Source organism: Typopeltis vanoorti, chromosome 13, assembly GCF_054136105.1.
Source record: "Typopeltis vanoorti isolate ZY-2024b chromosome 13, IOZ_Tvanoo_1.0, whole genome shotgun sequence".
NCBI lineage: Eukaryota > Metazoa > Arthropoda > Arachnida > Uropygi > Thelyphonidae > Typopeltis > Typopeltis vanoorti.
Window position 1 is genome coordinate 74032864 of NC_143561.1, and position 22224 is coordinate 74055087.

At 36.0% G+C, this 22224-nt stretch overlaps 1 protein-coding gene across 5 annotated transcripts in view; it reads right to left on the bottom strand.

The window, feature by feature from the left end:
* Positions 1 to 22224, bottom strand: part of Oseg6 (intraflagellar transport protein Oseg6) — a 745559-nt gene that overhangs the window by 696136 nt on the left and 27199 nt on the right. For all 5 annotated transcript variants that reach the window (XR_016549279.1, XM_090403102.1, XM_090403101.1 and 2 more), the window contains exon 3: positions 12468 to 12533. Coding sequence is in view for 4 of the 5 variants with exons in the window: in XM_090403102.1 (XP_090259228.1) it covers positions 12468 to 12533 (66 nt within the window). In the remaining variant the exon portion in view is untranslated. The remainder of the gene's footprint in view (positions 1 to 12467; positions 12534 to 22224) is intronic.

Genomic DNA, 22224 nt, shown 5'->3' on the forward strand with positions numbered 1-22224 from the left:
CGGGAAGATCTGAAGGGGCCCAAACAGAAGACGATATACATTCATAATTATATGTACCATTCTGTACCATTCGTTGTTCGTTTTAACTCTTATCATATATTTTTTGAAATCTTTTAGGTGTTTTCTTCTGTGGCACCTGTGTATATTGCACACACCACCAGCCAGGCCTGACGGTGGTGGCCAGTAAGATCTTAAGATCTGAAGGGGCCCAAACAGAAGACGATATACATTCATAATTATATGTACCATTCTGTACCATTCGTTGTTCGTTTTAACTCTTATCATATATTTTTTGACATCTTTTAGGTGTTTTCTTCTGTGGCACCTGTGTATATTGCACACACCACCAGCCAGGCCTGACGGTGGTGGCCAGTAAGAGCTGAAATTTGTGGAAAGTTGTTTCACTTGGTTGCAAATTAGATTAAACTTGCTAAGAAATTATATTCTTGTTTTATCCTTTATCCACGTGTAAGAAAACAAGGTTTGCATGTGAAATACGTTCACAACTAGGCTTCTGCATATAGAAACTAATGACGTCACATTAACTGCCTTCTACTTCAGCTTAATGGACCACTTAGGTCCAATGCCGTCATCACTAGTTTTTGCAATCGTTCTCTCTCATAAACTATATTTTGTATAACTATAAAGTAACACATATGCCACAGTAAATGACTTTTTTATTATGTAAATATTTCATTTTATGTATCATAAGACATCATCAGCATAATTTTCGAGCAACAATAGGAATTGAATTAAAAAGCAATAGTGTGCATGCTTAGATTGGAATCCCTCTAGATATACAGTCACATGTTCATGGCTTAAAATTAATGGACTGAAATTAAAACTAATTAAAATAAAATTAAAATATAACAGCTAAATCTATTTATACAATTGAGGATAATTTCCCAAACTTTTGGAATAGTGAGACAGTTTTTTGATTAAGATTATGTCTATGAAGTAAGGCTTTAGCACTTTCTTTATATAAAAGCTCATGTTTATATATAGATCTATGCAGCAGCTTAGCATTATTCCACTGGATCCTGTGGTAGCATTTTCAATTCCATGTTGTGCAAGGAATTGAAAATGTTGATTTATGAGGTTTGATGAGACGGATGTGGTCTTGATGTTCAGAGATACATTTATTTATAGATCTTCCTGTTTGTCCATAGTAAGACAATTTTCATGAACACGGTACTTTGTATATGCTAGGTAGCATCATTGGTGAGAGTTTGTCTTTTGGAGAAGGTAGCAAGTTGCGAATTTGGGTAATGGATTTATAGATAGCAATGAGTTGAAATCTTTTCATAATTTTTGCAATACGTTCAGAGATGCTTTTAATATATGGTATAGGAGTCCTAAGGGCTTCTTCTTGTCTGGGTCAATTTATAGGAGAGTGGTTGATTATTTTTGGGATTATTATTGGATTAATCCATTTAGTAAGGCTGTTTCTTTGACAATTTCCAACTTCTGTTTTAGAGATTTTTCTGAAGAACAAATCTTGTGTGCTCTGGATACTAAAGATTAATACATGACTGTATACGAAGAGGGATTCCAATCTAAGAATCTGCACAACTGGTTTTTAATTCATTTCCTATTGTTGCTCGAAAATTGTACTGATGATGTCTTATGATACATAAGACTAAATATTTACATAATAAAAAAGTTATTTACTGTGGCATATGTGTTACTTTATAGTTATGGATATCCCACAAGTTTCACTATATAAGAAAACATCTAATGTAAAGTATTCATCCAGCTGTCTTAAGTCTCTCATTATCACATCCATCCATTCATTGTGTTCGGGATCTTATTGTGGGTTTTTTCCTTATTAATTTCGTTTGTAAATACTTGTTTGATTAAACTGGTAATCTACTTTCCAAACATGACCAAACCACTCAATTCTCTTCTTTCTTATAAATGACAGCTCCTTGGGTCTTTTAAAGTCCAGTATGTGATTGCAAGATAGTCTAAAAATTTTTCTCAGTATTTTTCTTTCAAATGCAATAAGTTTACTATTATCTTCCTTTGCTGTTGATCATGTTTCACAACCACAGGTTAATACTTGTTGTAGACAGTTTAAATAGAGCATTTCTTTGAATTTTCTTGATAATACTCTAGACTTCAAGAGTTGTAAAATTAAAAAATATCTATGATTGGCATTCTCAATTCTCTCCTCTATCTGTTGATACATATCATTGTAGCTGTTAATGTTCACTCCTAGATAGTTGAAGTTATCCTCTTACTCAAAGATCTAATTATCAACAACCAAGTTGGATAGATCTTGATGAGTCCTTGAAATGCACATATATTTAGTCATTTGCTTGTTTATGAAAAGATCCATAGGCATACTTGCATTGATTAAATTAGATGTAATGTGTATCTCTAAGGATAACAATGTTATCAGCAAAAGCCAATTTCCCATTTATTTCCATCCTTCATTGTTAATTTAGATCCCTAATGACTTTTCCAGTGGTAGATTGAACAGAGTGAAAATGCTTCTCCTTTGCAAGTTCTGCATTAAATTTCTTCCAAGTAATATAGCTGAGAAAATTCATTTAGAAACCTGTAATATTTTGAATAATATGAAAGCCATATAGCAATGTTGCCAAAACAGAACTAGCAGCTGGAAAGTTATTAAAAGCTAATAAGGATATCGCTATAACAAAAGCTGATGAAAGCAGTGCTACGGTCACCTTAAACAGATCTACTCACTTTCATCAAATGAATCAACTAGTCTCTGACAGCAACACTTATCAACTTGTGAACTATTATCCAATAACAGGATTAAGAAGAAGGAAAACCATTAAATTACTTAAGTCTGTCACTTCTTATCAATCAGAAACTGTAAAAATGGTGTTACTACATCACACTCGCTTTCCCAGAATTTATGTTTCCCAAAGTTCAAACATAATGTTTTTCTTAGACTGATAGTGGAAGGTATATAGATAGTCCTAATTATTATCTAGCCAAGAATTAGCATCAACACTCAAGGAGTTGGTAGGTCATTCCCACCTCCTATATAAAGAACACACAATGCTTCATGAACAAAATAAAAATGTAATGCTCAGAGAAGATATTTATTAGCTAGTTTGACATTTCTGCCCTTGTCACAAATGTCCCAATCAGTGACAAAATTATTTCTTATAGATAAATTTCCACCCAATATTATTATTATTATGGGTACTCCATGAAGTCAAAAGCCTCATTGCAGGAGACCCACTTTATCCATTAACACAATACCTATCATACAGTTTTGGCTGTATAGCTCTATATTATGGCTCTCTTTGCCCATGTACTATGTTCTGATAACTTTGTATGGCAAAATAATTTTTACCTGCAAAAAGAAGGTAAAGCCATGGACTCACCACTATCCATCCAACCCAACTGCTAACTTTTTGAAAACATATTCCAGATTCCTTTACTTTAAAACCTACATCTGGCTTACATATGGCTTAGATGACATTCTCGTTATCTGGCAGCATGGCTGCCAAACTTTAAACACCTTTCACAGACACATGAACACACAACACAAATGCATACAATTCACTAATGAAATTGTAAATCAAAACTTACTTCCTTTCCTGGATACAATGATCACAAATCTTTTCTCAGGCAGTCTATCCTGCATTATTTACTGCAAGCCTACACATACTGGCCAATATATATATATATATATAGTCATACCCCGACTTACGCTACCCCGACTTACGCAGTTTCTTATATGTACATATTCCCGTCCCACTTCACACCTCACCACTAGTCGTATCTTTCTGGCACCGGCTGCATTCGCCAGTGTCGCACATGTTGTGAACAAGCACTGACATGTTTCGTGCAGTCTCCATTCATAGACGATTTTTAGAGTCTACAAACCTTGCGATTGTTTAATGTTACGTTCTTGATAAAAATTTTATCACATAAAAAATAATAATGTCGTCCAAAAGAAGAAAGTCCAATTCTTCTACAGCTAGCAGGAAAAGAAAAACATTGACTTTGGAAATAAAACTCAACATTATTAAGGATTTTGAAGGCGGAATAAAAATTTGTGAGCTAGCAAAGAAGTTCGATCTACAGGAATCCACAGTAAGAACAATCATAAAAGAAAGGTTTACAGATTTTGGAGGACGTAGATTCTAACGAGGAATGAATTGTAGCCACAAGGCAAGGAATAAAAAATCATTAGCTTGCTATGAAGAAATTTTGCGTGACAAGAAAAAGACATTATGCCGTCAGATGAATCTATTAGATTTTATGAAACCATCGACATCGAAAAAACTTTCTTTTTTTATTTACGAAAAACTACAATTATGATTATATTTCTTAAAAATATGGGTGTTTTGTAAACCTTTGGTCCCAATTGTATGTTTGTATATATAAATTACATGCAAAATTAAACCCCGAGTTACGTGAATTCGACTTACGCGCTTTTTGTTGGTCCCACCTACCGTGTAACTTCGGGGTATGACTGTATATATATATATATATATATATATACTAAAACCTTGGAGTTGTTAACACCCTCAAAAACAGAACTATAATAATATGCTTTAATGAATGTACTGCTACTAATTTGTAATTCTTAAAACAAGAATTACAAATTAGTAGCAATACATTCATAAATAATGGTTATAGCAAAATACCATCAATAAAGTTCTTCATAAAACTTCATTAAAAAATACATCTAATCTATGTTAGATGTATTTTTTAACCATAGCTATCCCATACATTAAAGGGTTATCAGATAAAATAAATAGAATTCTACACCATTACAATCTTCATGCTATTTTTAAACCACCTATAAAATTAAAAAAACATGTTCATATCCTCTAAAGATCACTCCCTTTGCCCATCCTGGGGTATACCGAATCCATTGCACCTGTAACTTACCTTATATTGGTGAAACTAGAATGCAAAATTGCAATTCATAAAAAATAATACAAACAACACATTAGGTTTAATAATTTTTTGTAAAGCAGGCCTCTCAGATCATGATCTTAACACCCTACACCAAATTGATTGGAAAAGTACCTGTTCCTTACATCGTGCAAAAACCTGGTATGAATGCAAATTTAAAGAAGCCTTGAAATTTTGATCAACCATCCTAATTTTAATAATGGTGGCATAAAAATCCAAAGAATTTGAATGGTACACATTCAGCATTTCATATAAATATATGTACAGTGGCACACCCAGGATTTAATCTTGTGGTGTGCCACAAGATTAAATGCCGAGTTGAACAAATAAAAATATTTTTAATGCAATGAATTTACATTAAAAATATTTTTATCCGTTCAACTAAAATTCGTTAAATTTCATTGATTAAATAAAATTCATTAGGTGATTATAAAAATTTATTTAAAGAATAAAATCCAGTTTTTTTTTTCTTTTTACAAAGCTCTTGAATTATTTCAGTTGTGGTTACATTAATCTCTCTGTGTATATGTTACCAGCAAAGTGTGAAAAGCAGGCATTCTATAGAATGAGTGACATTTTTTGGTAAAGTATGAAATGTCATTCTATATAATACCTAGGCATTACATAGAATGACAAATACAATTTTGGCAAAGTATGAAAACGACTTTTATTGAAAAGATGCATGTGAAAATATAAGTAGTACAAAATGTAAGATACCGGATTTTTCTATAGAAAGAGAAAAAGACCAGTGCTGAACTACTTGTTGCTACAAGGTAGACTGGAATGACATTTTGAATTGCACTTAACTGCCTTTTTCATACAAAAGCACTTCAAATTTCAGCACTTGCTCTTGCAACCCTTGGCCGCTACCCGTGGACAGGGCGAAAGCAGCTGACTGGAGAGCTATTTCATGTTCAGGAATATCTCCGACTCTCAGTAAGTCCTTGAGACATAAAGTGAATTGTGATCTGGCATTGAGTTGGTTTAAAATTCCTTCAGCAGTTCCAAGTCGGTAAAAACCATCGTCAGTCAGACTCATAACAACCGCCAGCAGATTGCATGAGTCACCCCTGTCCCTTATTGATGTCTGGGATAGGAACTTGTGCAGTGGCCCCCAAAGGTGCAGGAAGAAATTTATTGTTGGAATCCATTTTCATTTTTTCGGCCTGTATTTCCAGATTCAATTTAGATCGAATTTTACCTTCGACACCATTCTTAATATTGAAGTAAAGAGTACACAAAATATTAACATCTTAACCTTCTATTTTCTCATTTCCATCGTCTTTACTCTCATGTCCACAGGTGGCATGAACCTAACCTATATATTATATGTTATATTAGCCAGGCACTATCAGTCTGGTGGACTTTTGGCCTCAAGCACTGCATGTCGCCACTGGGCACAGTCCTCTGCAACTGTCCGCCATGTTCTGGTCTCCAACCCGACAGCCTGCAGGTCTTCCTTCTCCTGATCTGCCCATTTCCTTCTCGGTCTACCTGGTAGCCACCCTGATCAGGGTTGGGCCTACCACACTTGTCTCACAGTTCTTTCGGGGTCCATACGGGACAGGTGCCCCAGACATTGAAGACGCCGGGCTCGCAGCTCCATCAAGACATCTGCCGAGTTGTATAAAGCATGTATGGCAGCATTGAACCACCTCCTCCAGACTTCATCTGCCATGACCCCTCTATAGATACGTCGTAGCATCTCGTTCTCGAATATAACCTAACCTAACCATTTCTGGTTAGGTTAGGTTATATTCACTTGCCTTGCGATTTGCCTTTTGGCATTCTATAGAATGCCTAGGAAATGTGTAAAAATCTAAGCGTTTCATACTTTGACGTCCCATTTTCGGCCTATAGAATGCCGGTTTTCACACTTTGCCGGTAACATATATACAGTGCTGAAGCCAGTTTGTTCAATCGTGATTGTGTCATGGTAGATCTTAAATAGGTTTTTAAAAGGCGTAAGTTAGATAATGTCCTTTCACTGACGCATGTTGTTACCGGAAGTGTTGCAAATATTTTTAATAAGTTATAGATGTTAGGATATATCATTTTGTCACACTTTGAAACTGCATCAATGGCATTTTTGCAGGGAGCTATTGCAAACAGTTTTCCAAATTTCTTATACCACAACTTGAATTCGGTGTTCAAAATTGCTGGATTTATATAAGGCAAATCATCGGCATAAAATTCACACAACTGACGAAAATCTTCCATTGCACTTGCTGTTGGAGTATCTTTTCCATTTGGTAGAAGAGAAAAATTTTTTTTCAAAATGTTGCAGTGCCAAGTGAAATGATCCTGAAGTTGAGTCAATATTTGATCAATAAATGGAATGAAAATAGTTCTCCTGAAATACTCTTCTACAGAATTGGCTGGAACATTGGACCTTAATGCTTGTTTTGATGTAGTCCTTGGCTTTTTAAATTCAATATTAAAATTATTGGTTTTTATACATGCTTCAACATAAATATCTTTATAATAAGACTCTGGTGTTTCACAAATGGTATTTAATTGAGCCACAACATCATCAACAAAATTTAGGGCAATTAAGAGGTCACTGTCAGATTTTTGTTGTTTTAAACAATGGTAAGGTGTACGCAAATATTTTTTGCAAGCTAAATAAAGATATTATAAAACCAAATTCACACAATGAATTATTCAAAAGTTTTGCGTTAGAGGACAAGTCTCTGTCTTCCCAAGAAATGATTGTTTCAAGACTATGAATCACTGCATCATATAATTTCACCATAGTCATGATGGCTTCATGGCATTCCACCCAACTAGTCGGGAAAACTTGGAGTAGTTTCTGTCTCTTAGCATCCGGTGTATATTTATCAATGTTGTCAACAAGGGCGTCCTGTCTCTTAGGGGTATTGAAGATGTGTACCTATTCAATTATGCATGCAATTTCTTATTTCAGTCACAGATACAGCATTTCCAATTGCCAAATTCAAACTATGTGATGCACAATGAACATATAAAGCTTGTGGATATATAGTTGATATGTGAGATTGGACACCATTAAACTTTCCGCTCATTGATGCGGCACAGTTCATAACCTTGCCCACATAAATATGACAACTCGATGCCATAATTATTTAAGCTTTCTAATATTTTGTCGGATAAGTTTTTTCCTGTAGTACTTGTTACAGGAACAAATTGTAAAAATTGTTCATAAACTTTGTTGTCATTTTCTTCGTCTATATACCTGGCACATAAGGAAAGATGTTCAGTGGTAGAAATGTCACAAGTTTCATCAGAAGAATTAAAAAATATTTCGCCGAATTAATTTTTTCTACCAAACAGTTCAAAATGATTTCATTACATGCATTTATAATTTGATTTTGCATGTTCCAGCTAATGTAGGTAGCGTTTTTGGCAGAATGTTTAAAATGCTCAGCCAAGTTTTTGTCGCCTGCATCGATTCTCGTTCTTAACAAAGCTCAAAAATTGTTGCCTTCATTGGCAATTTGCTCCTGTTCAAATGAAAATTCTCCATAATCACGATCTAAATGTTTCCGATTAACTGCAGCTTGTGATACACTATCTACATCAATTTGTCAATTGATTGGAATACATTTTCCATCTCGAATATTGTTTATCTTTTCGTAAGTCATAACAGCCATTATATGATATTTTGTTTTTTGATGATTATTAAATTTTTCAATGTCTTTCTTCCAATTATTATAACCGTGCATAACTAACTGCCCAGGTACTTCAGATTTAGATTTTCCAACAATAGCAGGTGCAAAAACACACAATATTTACAGTACACACTATTTCCAACTTGAGAGTACACAAGCCATGTAAATTTTTCAAGCCATGTGTATTGAAAACTTCAGTTGTGAATTGCAGCACAGGTTGCAGGAAAAATAAAATTTGGTTCTGGTTTCCACAACTTTTCACAATATCAGAGAGAAAAGTTCTATAAATGTACGTGACTGATTAACGGGTTAGAAAAAACACGCGTATGGGCATGCTAAACTATGCTTACGCTTGGGTTTAATTAAACAAAAATAAACCGATTTTTGCCACCTCTAAAACTTACCGTGGACAAGCTGCAAAGGGATTGCGCTCCTATATTTAGGGCTTTGCTGTCAGTAAAATCTATCGTAATCGCAGATATTATCAATCAGCTAGGTTCCCAAAATATACCATTTAAAATAATTTGTCTATTATAATCAGTTCTGGTTATTGTTATCAAAATCAGAGAATGCTTAGCATTTTGCATCTCAGAATTAAGAACTTTAAGGGTTTGTTCTTTCAAAAATGCGATGTCATGAGAATTATTAATAACTAAGGAAGTGCTTTCTTCTGGATAATTCAATGGTTTTGTCAGACCTACGATGGGGAAACCGAATCTAAATCGGTATTGACAATATTAACAGCGCCAACATTGCTACTAACATTTGAATCATCCTTTTTTGGTTTTTTGGTTTTTTTTTGAAATTGTTTAATAAAATACTCTGCGTACATTTTTCAGCCATAATTTGAAGCACAAAATCCAAAAAACAAAATAAAATATTTTACAAATTTAACTTTAACTTAACTTCAATGTTATTGAAGAATTTAGATACGGTAAGGTTACTCTTTAGAGATGGAAAGAAGTTTCAAGTTCAAGACATGCTTTTCAACAAACTCAATGCAAAATAGCACAGAATACGAGCATATTGCACATGACCTATGACTGAGCATCTGCAATGATTCGCCAATACATGATACCCGTGATCCACTCTGGCCTGGCTTGGACAGCTATAGGACAGCATTTCTCACCCTTTCTAAGCCCAAGGACAAGTAAAATGCCTAAAACAATTCTATGAACCACTAAGTTATGTAATTTTTTTTAAAAAATGTATGTGGAGATTACCAACATTTGGGAAAAACTGTGCCATTTATAACATAATAAATCTAAAAGCATGTTTTGAATATATATGGAAACATAACTTGGAAGTAAATGAGTAAAAGTGTATCATCATCGAACAAAGTTTTAATTTTTATTAAACAAATAAATAATGTGATATAATTATTTACTATTTACTTTTAATGAGATGGATGAGCTTCTCGGCAATGCAGAGTTGCTAGATATCTGGCTCAATATTGGTCAACTTCAGTCGAAGATCGGCACACACACTAAGACGAATTCTGTATTTTGTTTTTATTTGAAGGAGCAATGAAAATCCTTTCTCAAAAAGATAAGTTGTAGAAAACAGCATGACGATTTTCGATGCTTCTTCAGATAATTCGGAAAATTCACTTCTCAGTGAAGGCAAGATGCAGAATCGAGCCAAACCACGATCACGGAATTGCATTTTAAGTACACTGTCACTTGAAAGCTCAATTAACTGTTCATTTTTCGATAACGAAAGGTCGTTCTCGTGACTGCAAGCCTGAAATGGATCATGAACCCACAGAAATTTCTTATAAAAGTTATTCAGAAAATATGTTTCCAAATTTTGTTTCAGAGTTTTGAGGTGGACACAAACACTTTCCCAGTGGTTAAATTCTAAACTAATAAGTTTCAAGGCTCCTATACAAAATAATCAATTGTATTTACCTTTTGAATACTATCCGGGGAAACTCCAAACCTCCCCGTCCCTTTCATCAAGCGTTTGTAATCAGGCTACTGTTGATATTGATTTATATACACATTCAAAACTGTAAACAATTGTTGAATAATAACACAATAATGCAGGCATAATTACCGTAAAGGGAGAAAAGCCACAAAACAGAAAAATGTTCCTACAAAATAACCAATTGTATTTACCTTTGAATGAGATCCACTGGTCGAGTGTCCAGCAAGTCAGCAAATCTTCCCTTTCGTTAAGCATATTAATATTATCGCATTGCAACTGATGGGAATTCTGTGTTTCTGTGGATTCGTTACAGACTTTTCTCTTCAGAAACTACACACAAACTGTCATTACAAACTTGTTTTGTATTATCACTGTCATCCGAACTATTTTTCCGTTTAAAGAAGGTACCAATATACTTATCCATAATTGAAATACCCTACTTACTCAAATATAACTCGCCCTCGCATATAACTTGTACCCCTGATTTTACTTTTCGAAAAACAAATTAAAAAGTTTCGCATATACCTCGCAAATGAAAAAAAGCTGAAACACGTTCAGAGCGGGGGGGGGGTAGTAATTTGCTCCCGCGGTAAACAACATGCCCTCCTCAATAGCCACTATATTGCAGAGGCAAGAAAAACAAGTACTACTTTTATTATGTCAGTGAATAAGGTACCAGTAGTCTGTGTAATATATTTCTCAACAAATAGTGAAATTAGAGACAACTGGGATAAAAACGACACTAATTAATGAATCACATGTCCTTTCATACAGAAACTATGCTATTTAGACTCAAGCAAAACCATATGTTGCACTGGCAAACACAGTATCTAACTAAAAACTATTGTTATTAATTAGATGTGTGTGTGAGTTCGCCTGCTCCAAAGCAGCAATAAAGTTCAACCGAAGGTGTTAAAATTCGTAAACGTGTTAAAACTTAGAAATATATATATAGTGAATATTGTTATGGCAGTTTCACATATGGAATTCGGTTGAAGAGAGTTAGCATTTCAACTCAACTAGCAGCTTGCTTTTTATCTTTCAGTCGTGCGATTTCCTAAAAATATATAAATACTGGTGTTAACTCACAACACACTTTGCCCAAGTATTACTTAGCACTTCTCAAGATATATTGAGCCTTCGTTGAAGGAGGAAACCGTTCAAAAATAAAAATCAATAAACAACAAGCAATTGGTTGAAATGTGTTGTCATGTGGACAACACATGTTCAGTTCAAATTTGACAAAACAGCAAGAGAAAGTGAAAGCAATAAAACCATACTGTTGTTCACTTAATCCCTCTTTTATTACTTGTCATTCTGCTGCTACAAATTAAAATAGTGGCAGAATGTTCATGAAATGAACATTCTGCCACTATTTTTATTTTATTTTTTGAGTATCCATTTTATTTCAATAATTTTTACTTATTCAATTTGAATTTGTTTTGTTTGGATAATTAAAATATATAGATTTATTTGGTTAATTTAAGTCTGCCTGTGGACCACCTGTCCCATCGTCACGGACCACAGGTTGAGAAACACTGCTATAGGGTACTCTCACCTTATGTGACTGCTAATTCATAAGTAGTATAGAAATAGAAGACACGACACAACATAAATAAAAAAATGAATTTTACAATTAGGAAGAGTATTTTGGAAAAATTTTTAGTGTATTTTAACTTTTTCTTTTTTTTTTGGGGGGGGGGGGGCCTTGAGCTTCTCCCTGGGTGTGCCACTGTATATGTATGTATATATATATATACATGAAATGTATGATGATGAAATAGATACATCAATTTTTATGAGTGTTGTAAAACTCTTATGGACTGATCAGAAATAAACATGATACCTTAAAAACTTCTGACCAGGATCATAAAATAAGTGTTATACTTCAAATAAAAGTTTACAAAATCAATTCTCTAAAATAAAAATATTAATATAAAATATCTCTACATACAGATGACATTAATTAATACCTACCCTTGTAAACTTATCTGGTCTCTTCTTTCCCCATGACGATCAAAAAGATTTACTAAGTGATCATATCTATCATTAAACAAAGAAAAATAAATGCCATAATTATAACTGAAAAAAGAAATGTAGTTTAATTTTTTTTAATAAAAATAACCAGATAAAATATAGCTTATACTGTAGAGTTAACTTCAATAACTATGCTAACTACTGTAGCCAAAATCACAATTATATCGCTGCAGAAGAGTCAAAGGAATACTTGGTTACAGTGGAAAATTCAGCATATTAAAAGTAAATAACTGAACAATTTAAATGGAATGTAAATTCCATTTAAATTGTTCAGACAGCAAACGAAGTAAACAAGAATATCACATTTAAGCAGATGTGACCTTAAGCATGTTTACATATCCTTATTTATACTGGTATGTAATCAGATAAAAATGTGAATTAAACAAAAATTAAAATGCATTAACAATATTATTATTATTATTTGGTAATAATAATAATAATAATTTATTATTATTATTACCAAATAATAGTCTGGATTCAAGTAGTAGTCTGGATTCAACAGACTCATCATGGGAGGCCCACTCAACCAGCAACAAGTCTATCATAATGAGCTTTGAAGTTATTCACTACCTGCACTCAGGCAATGCATTCCACTCACTAACAACTCTCCACGTAAAAAATTTACATCTCACACCCTTCTTCACCACATCATTATACAACTTCCGGAAATGGCCTTTCATTCTTCCCATCTTAACATCCACTCTTTTCATAATTTCTTCTACATTAATCTGATAGGCTCCCTTAACTTGAAGGTCTCTATAATATCTCCTCTTTTCCTCCTATCCACCAACCTCTGTAATCCACATTCCCTCAAATGCTCTTCACAGCCAACACTCCAAAGTCCTGATATCACTTTGGTTATTTGTCTTTGGTGTTTCCACATCACAATAAAAACTAGGTGACCAAATCTGAGCATAACAGTTGATATGTGGTCTGACAAATGCTTTATATACAGACACCACCCCCTCCTTATCCCTACATGTCAATGTACGAGGGACATCCAGAAAGTAAGTTCCGTTTTTAAATATTTTCACTGCACCACTGCAGTCGCAATGGTGCATATGCATACAGAGTTTGTTGATCTGTTCGCAAGGGGTTGGTGCCATTTTCAGACATTCTCACAGTGCATACACTTCTTGGTGTGTGTTTATAATGTCTAAGAAAATTGAATCACCAGCTGCTGAATCCAAACAACAGTCCATGGAGTGGAGGCACACCTCATCACCAGTCAAGACGAAATTGAAGACAATGGTTTCTACTCAGAAAATCATGTGCACTGTGTTTTGGGATAGACAAGGAATTCTGCTGGTAGACTTTTTGGGTCAAGGCTCCACAATCAACGCGAGCATGTACTGCCAAACTTTTAAGAAACTGTGTTGTGCAATTCAGAATAAACGACGTGGCATGCTTACCAGGGGCATTGTTTTGAGTCATGATAACGCCCGTCCGCCCACACACACACACACACACACACACACACACACACACGGCCAGCATAACACAACAACTTGCCTAACCTTCGGCTCAGAACAATTCCATCATCCCCCACCCCATATAGTCCTGACCTCACACCAAGCGACTTTCACCTGTTCAAACATTTGAAATCTTTCCTTGGTGGCTGGCAGTTTCAAGACAATGACGAGGTCAAAGACACAGTCAATATGTGGTTTGCATCACAGGCAGCAACCTTCTACGATGAAGGTATACAACTCTTGGTGCCCTGTTATGATAATTGCCTGAACAATGGAGAAAATTATGTAGAAAAGTAGTGAAAGATGTCTACTTTAATTTACAATAAAGTTTTTTTTGTAAGTATATTTTTGTTTCTCTGACAGCCCATCAGAACTTGCTTTCTGGACGTCCCTTGTACTTATTATCATTATTGTTATTACATGACACCTCCAGGGAGGGCACCTACTCTACAGTTCTCCATCTCCACCACTCAATCCACCAACTACAACTAAACGCAACTACAATCATCATCATCATCATCTACACCAACGCCATCTACTGCCCACCACCATCACTAGTATTTTCACAGACAATCACAAACCATGCCCATGGCATGATTCCAACCTTTTGGCTGGAGAGCGGATACACGCTAACCACTCAGCCAAGCAGGCCAGCATCATAGCAGTTATATGATGTGCAGTCTTTACAACACGTGCAATGTGCTCTCAGTAAACCATTACTCCAAACTTCAGTAAACCATTACTCCAAAATCTCGAATCTCATCCACTTCCTGAATGTACCAATACAGTAAGTAGCCTTATATCTCTGTATCCCAAAGTGTAATACATTGCATTTATTAACATTAAAATAACATTAAACATTAACTAACATTAAAAACATATCATCAAAAAATAACAGCAGTTCAAGGCAAATACTTTTCATATTTGGAGAGGCTAGAATAATAGTCTTCAAAAATTATTAAATGAAATAACTAGTGATGACACTGACTAACAACCAAGATTTTATTACCCAAGAGAAAGAAGTTGTTGAGGAATTCAAAGAATATATCAGACCACTAAACAAGTCATCATCACCACCACCACCACCACTACCAGTTGGAAACCTTACACCAGAGGTATAATGTTTAGAAGAAAACATTGAATAACCCACAATCGAAGAGCCATCTCTGATTAAAGATGAGAAGGTTATTAAAGAACTAAAAATAGTAAGGCAACCAGTGAAAATAAAATTACAGCAGAACTAAAAATTGGAGGAACACCCTTAACAACCAAGATTTATATACTCATCAAGCTGATAAGGCAAAAAAGAAGAAATCTCAGTTAATTGGAATACAGCCATACTATGTCTTATTTTTAGTTCTGCCGGTAACCACAGAGGTATCTTTCTCTCTTGGACACTTGCTACAAAATACTGTCTACAATGATCTGCAAAAGAATTAACACATATGCTTCAAACATCATAACAGAGTATCAATGTGACTTCCGCAAAGGAAAACTGACAACTGATCACATTTTCATGCAATGACAACTGTAAAACATTACAAATTTGGAAAAAAATTATATCTAGTATTTGTGGATTATTACTATTACTATTATTACAGGCAACTCCAGGGAGTCATTAGACTCATCGACGGAGGCCCCAAATCATATTCATCACAACTATTTGACATTCATACAGTATCTATCATACCTTGCCTTAAACTCATTCACTGTCACAGCATCCACCACACACTCAGGGAGCACATTCCACTAATTCACTACTCTAAAAGTAAAGAACCCAGCTCTAACATCTTTACTAACCACACTTTTGCCCAGTATCCATGGATGTCCCCTAGTCCTCCCACAACCAGCCCTGTTCTCAAAAATATCTTCTGAATTAATTTTATAGAAACCCCTTCAGTAATTTGAATGTCTCAATCATATCTCCCCTCCTCCGCCTATCAACCAATTTTTGCAACCCACAAATCCTCAACCTGTTCTCATACGGTTCATTCCACAGACCTGCTACCATCTTGGTCACTCGCCTCTGGATCCTCTTCACCTCCTCCCCATCAAGAAGAAACCTAGGTGACCAAATCTGAGCACAGTAGTCTAGATGGGGTCTTATCAAGGCTCGATACAGAGGAACAATAACCTGCTTGTCTCTGCTTGTCAACGTATTCTTCAGCAACCAAGTGATTTGATGAGCTGATTTGGCCACTTTTGCAATGTGTCCCCTAAATTTCAATTCCTTATCCACCAACACTCCTAAATCTCGTGCCTCATCAATTTCCTGGAGCACGGTTCCACCAATGCAGTAAACTGCATCCAGTCTTTTCACCCCAAAATGCATAACCTTACATTTTGCCACATTAAATTGACATCCATTCTCCTTAGCCCAGACCTCCAATCTATCCAAATCATCCTGCAAAATTTTGACGTCATCTGCATTCACTATTGCCCTACCCAACTTCGCATCATCCGCAAACAAAAGAACTGTTCCTCTCAGATTCTTTCCTATATCATTTATGAACAAATTAAACAGCAGTGGTCCAAGAACAGATCCTTGTGGCACACCACTAGTCACAGGCCGTCTTGTGGACTCTAATCCTGAGTAAACCACTCTCTGATATCTCTCCGTCAACCACCCTCCTATCCATCTCACCAACCCTATGTCCATTCCCATATGCTGCAATTTACTGATTAGAATTCCATGTGGTATCCTGTCAAAGGCCTTAGCAAGGTCCAGTAGAATCACTGTAAACCCATTACCCTTATCCAGTTCAGCCGTCACTGTGTTATAATACGTGAGCAAGTTACTGAGGCATGACCTACCCTTCACAAAACCATGCTGTCCCTGATACAGTATCCTATTTTCTTCTATCCAATCTTGTATTTTCCTCTTGACTATTTTCTCTAAGACCTTGATAATGATTCCTGTTATGCTGATTGGCCGGTAATTTTCAACAGCAGCCTTGGAACCACCTTTGTGCAGTGGAACTATTTTCCCCTCTTTCCACCCCCTTGGGTCTGACCCAGTCCTGAGGCTCAAATTAAACAAAATGGTCAAGGGCATTGACAATTCTTTGGCCGCTTCACTTACGACACGAGCTGGTATACCATCCAATCCCACAGATGTATTGACATTGAGGTTCTGTAATAGACTAGTTACCTCTACTTCATTCATCACAATTCCAGTATAAGCTGTTGGTTCTTCCATTCCTGCAAAGTCACCACCTGGATGATATACTCTTGCAAAGTGCTCGCTCAGTAATTCCACAATATCGACTGATTCGGTTACCTCCCTACCCTCAGCATTTTTTAAGATCATTCTACCATGAGCATTTTTCCTTTTACTTGCAACATATTGAAAAAACTGTTTGGGATTCTCTTTAGCCTGCGTGGCCAATTTCCTTTCGTAATCTGCTTTTGCTTTTCTTACCACCCTTGTTACCATCCTGGCCTGAGCTTTATACTGTTCCTGCGCCTGATGGTCACCCTTCTCCTTAAATTCCCTCCACAATTGTTTCTTTTTTTGCAGCTCAAGCTTAATTGTGTTATTCATCCATTTAACCCCTACTTGATTTATTATTCGGACTCTTGGTATACAGTCAACCATTGCCTCCTGCAAACAGTTCTTAACCACCTCCCATGCACTATCAACATCCAGCCCTTGCAGTTTTATATGCCATGGCATTGAGCCAAGCACACACCTAAACTTGTCATACTTACCAGCCCGGTAATTCCACATGTACCCTGTCTTAATTGTAAATTCGACTCCTTTAGCCACCTCCCAAGTCATGACCTTATGGTCACTCTCACCAATTGGTGGCAACATGGTCATGTTCGTTACAGCCACATTCTCGGTTGCAATTACTAGGTCCAGCACTCTCTGCCCCCTGGTATTTTCCAATACATGTTGCCGTAGATAGTTGTCCCTTAATAACTGCATAAAATCCAATTCCTTCCTCTCGTGTGGCCTCTCCTCTTTCCAGTCAATGTTACCATAATTGAAATCACCCATAATAATTACCCTCCTTCCACACATTTCTTCTATTTGCTTATGCATACTATCCCCACTCCATCCACTCCATCACCTGGTCTATAGCAGCACCCAGTTGTATATTTTGTTCTGCTAGATTCTATCTCACACCAAACAGCCTGAAATGTGCTTTTTTCCCCATCATGCAGTTCAACTTCTATACTCCTTGGCTGAAGCTCATCGGCTATCATCAATAACACTCCCCCCCCTTTTTATTCACCCTGTCACTCCTGAACACGCTATACCCGTCGCATTCAATCTCACTAGCTTTATCATCTTCTGTCAGCCATGTTTCACTAATACCGACAACCTGTGGCCTGGAAGTGCCAACCATGGCCAAAAACTCTTCCTTCTTGTTCCTAATACTCCTGGCATTAGTGTACATGAATCGCAGAAGCCCATTTGTCCCATCCCTACTTTGATAGTATAAGGCAGTACAAATGCCTTATACTAACTATCCCATTCTGATTTGTTGTCCGTCGTACTCGCTCGGGCATAATATACTCATTCATACACTTAACTGCCCCCCCTAAAGTCTGCATATCTACTCCCCCCCTCTTAATAAATCTAGTTTCCCTGAGTCTGTACATCCACTTCCACATCATTCATCAACACTCTTTCAAGTCTCCGTACACCAACTCCATTCAAATGCAACCCATCCATCTTATATAAGTCCTTTCGCCCATCGAACTCATTCCACACATCCACAAATTCCACACCACTCTCCATGCATAACCCACACATAAAGTCATTGGCAATTATGGCCCTCCTTCTAAACACTTCGCTGTCATACTGCGGTAAGATACTCACCATCCTAACTCTCTCACTCTTCTCTTTTGCTACCTTAAACAACTCCCTCACATCCTCTATCATTTCCATTTTGTCCTCTTTCAAATCATTCGTTCCTGCCACGACTATCATCTCTTTCACCCTCTGTTTTTGCAGTCGAACAGATTCGCTGACATCCTTTATGTTGCACCCAGCTGGTACGACTTCGTTAAACTCTCAATTATTACGCCTCTTAATAGCGAATCCCCATACAGCACTCGCTCCTTCATTTTATTGACATTTGCGAACATTCTATTATTTGCCGTCACAGACTTCCACCGGTTATTTGTCGGTACGTTCAACACACATTTTTCCATATGCTCCAGTTGTCTTTTAGCTCTGTGTATCGCACCATTCAAACGGGCAATTTCGCTACTCGCATTTATCTCACCATTTTCATTATCGATCAAATTATCCATTCTTTCTGTGTTTCTACCTTCATTTACATTTTCGGCAACGCTCTCACACCTATCTGGCACTACCACGCAATTCTCTAGCACACTGCCATTTTCTACATTCTGACCATCGTTAACGATATCACTCTCGACACACGAAACACGCTTGAAGTCCTCATTCTCTTTACACTTTTTACACATATTAACTCCACTATGACTTTCTATCCAGACCCCCACCGCTCTTCGCAAGGCATACATCTCACAGACAGCACACTGCATAAATTCGTTTACATCAAAACTCTTAAACAAACATGGCGACCTGGCTGCCATTTTTTTCTTTATCGGTGCCATGTGTACGCTATCTTTTCTTAAAAATAATAATTAAAATAACAGAAAACATGCAAAAATTGCACAGACACACCAAGAAACAAAAAGCAAACAATACTACTTAAAATTCTAGTAAAATATCTAATGTTAACACAAAATACTACTAATCTTTTCAGGAGCTCTCGACAAGCCGACGATCTAATCAGTGCGACACCAAGCGACGTAAATTATATACAAGCATATGACAGTATACATCGAAACACACTATACTACATTTTAGAATACCATAAAAGCATTTAAATATGACACAACTTTGTAAATGCCACACTCTTTGCAAGGTACATTTCTGCCAGGAACATTCATCAAATTGTGAAATTAAATCTGGACTCTGCCAAGAAGATGCTCTCTCTCACCAATCCTGTTCAATCTATCACTGAGAAAGATCATTAGAGACCTAAATGAGCAAAGGAGAATGGAAATAAATGGGAACAACATCCTGCTGGCTTATGATAATGACATTCTTACCTTTGGTGGCTCTCATCAGGATGTTATACAAACTATATCTAATTTAATCAAGGCAAGCCTATGAGTCTTGTTATAAACCAGGAAAAGACTACATATATGTACATTTCAAGGAACCATCAGAACCAATCTAACTTAGTGGATGATAATTTGTGTTAATTCAAGAAACCTCTCATGGCACAAACGTAGGTGAAACCCGGATATTTACATAAGGGTGGAGAATATGATTTCATCTTTCGAAAGGAAAAGCCTTAGAAAAATATTTGGTTCAGTGAATGATAATGGTCTCTGGAGGATCAGATACAGCCATGAGTTATGTTACCTTTATAAGAGCTCACAACATCTAGTATAATCAAGTTCCAAAAAACTGCAGTGGGCAGGATATGTTTTAGTGAGAGAGAGAAGAATGCCATGTAATTGGTTTGCCCTTCAACAATCCATCATTCAAGAAACTTTTGATCAAAATACCCTTGGGCCTCACAACTAAAGTCTGGTGGAGCTCAGCCATACATGACCCCATATGATTCTCCTCCACACCAATGGAATGTAATCAAACATATCATGGAAGATGTTTTCTACCAAGTTTCACAAAAAGAGTATAACCTGTAAATCTGTTTAGCAAAGCATACATTCTATTAATCTGTCTCCACACTTCCCTGCCCTTATGCTGTTGAAGAATGCCTGAATTACAGCAATTATTCAATTAAGACACCAGAACTACTTCTAACACCTTCACTGAATAATTGCTGTGGATTTTGATTGGCCCATATGTCACTGTCATGATAATTGAAAATACCATTTCAAGTGAACACTGTGCAGTCTGTGAAAAGCACACAAGAGAGAAGTCACTAGTCTTATGTACACTGTTGTAAAAACCACTGTCAAAATATGCAATGATGACCATCTGGTGAACCCACTGAAAATGGTATATACCATATTTTCCAGTGTATAAGACGCACCCAAGAAATTTAATACAATTTTCTGGAAAAAACCTAAACTTTAATTGTACAAAATCTCCTTCTGACCACGCCAAGTTCTAATCATTTTTTCTGTAGGCAGAGGTCCAAAATGTCTTTCAGCTTCTCTATTTCCATGTTCTTCAGCATATTTTACAACCTGCAATTTGTAACTTGAAGAATATGAATGTCGCCTGTTTTTTTCCATCACTAAAATCTACGGGGAAATATCAAACTGAACACAAAATATCTCAACACATCAACTCAATACTGATAAGCATCGGTAACTGATTACTCAGATAAGATATTATGAAACTTGAATAGGTACTCCCCGTTCTTAGCCAATGACGCGCTAGAAGTCACGTGAAGGTCATGCATCAATTTGATTGCACCATTAACCACCTACAAAGATCTTGGAACATAAAAGGGAGTGCATATGACTTTGAAAAGAGGAAACAATCTTTACCTTCATTATATAAGACACACCCCATTTTTAAGATGAATTTTTAAGGTAAAAAAAGTGTGTCTTATACACCGGAAAATACGGTAGTTAAATGCAGTGATGAAGTTGAGTGAATGTTTCAGAACAAGGAATTTGATTACTAATGAAAGACTCCTGATAAAGACAATGACCTTCATGTGAATTTTCACTGATATATCCATAACAAAAATGCACATTGGCCAAATCAGTTAATGTGAACTCATCCTCCATTGTGATACATCTACATGCGACTTATAAATACTGAAACAAAAAAAGTAACTGCCACTTGCTCAGCATGAGCCTATTAGACTGAATGTAATTACAGGCATGTTTTTCATGTGATTCTAGTTGGTAATCACATGATTCATCCAAGTCCATCTGTCTGTTTTGCAAATTACAGAAATTCATGCCATGCCTTGGAAATGTGGGGTTTCTGGACCCATGCTTATTGGGACCTTTTTGTTAGTTTTGAGGTGCAGAATACACCTTTAAAGTTTATAATAGGGAAGTGGAATCATCCCATTTTGTCAATACTCCATAAGTGACCAACACCAAATATTTTATCAAGTAATTATTCTAAAGTGAGCATGTTAACATTTGATTTGTTCCTAAATTGGCCAATAACATTTAAGACAGTCTAATAACCTAGAATGTAATGGAATTAACATTGTAATAAAAAATAATAATAAATAAAT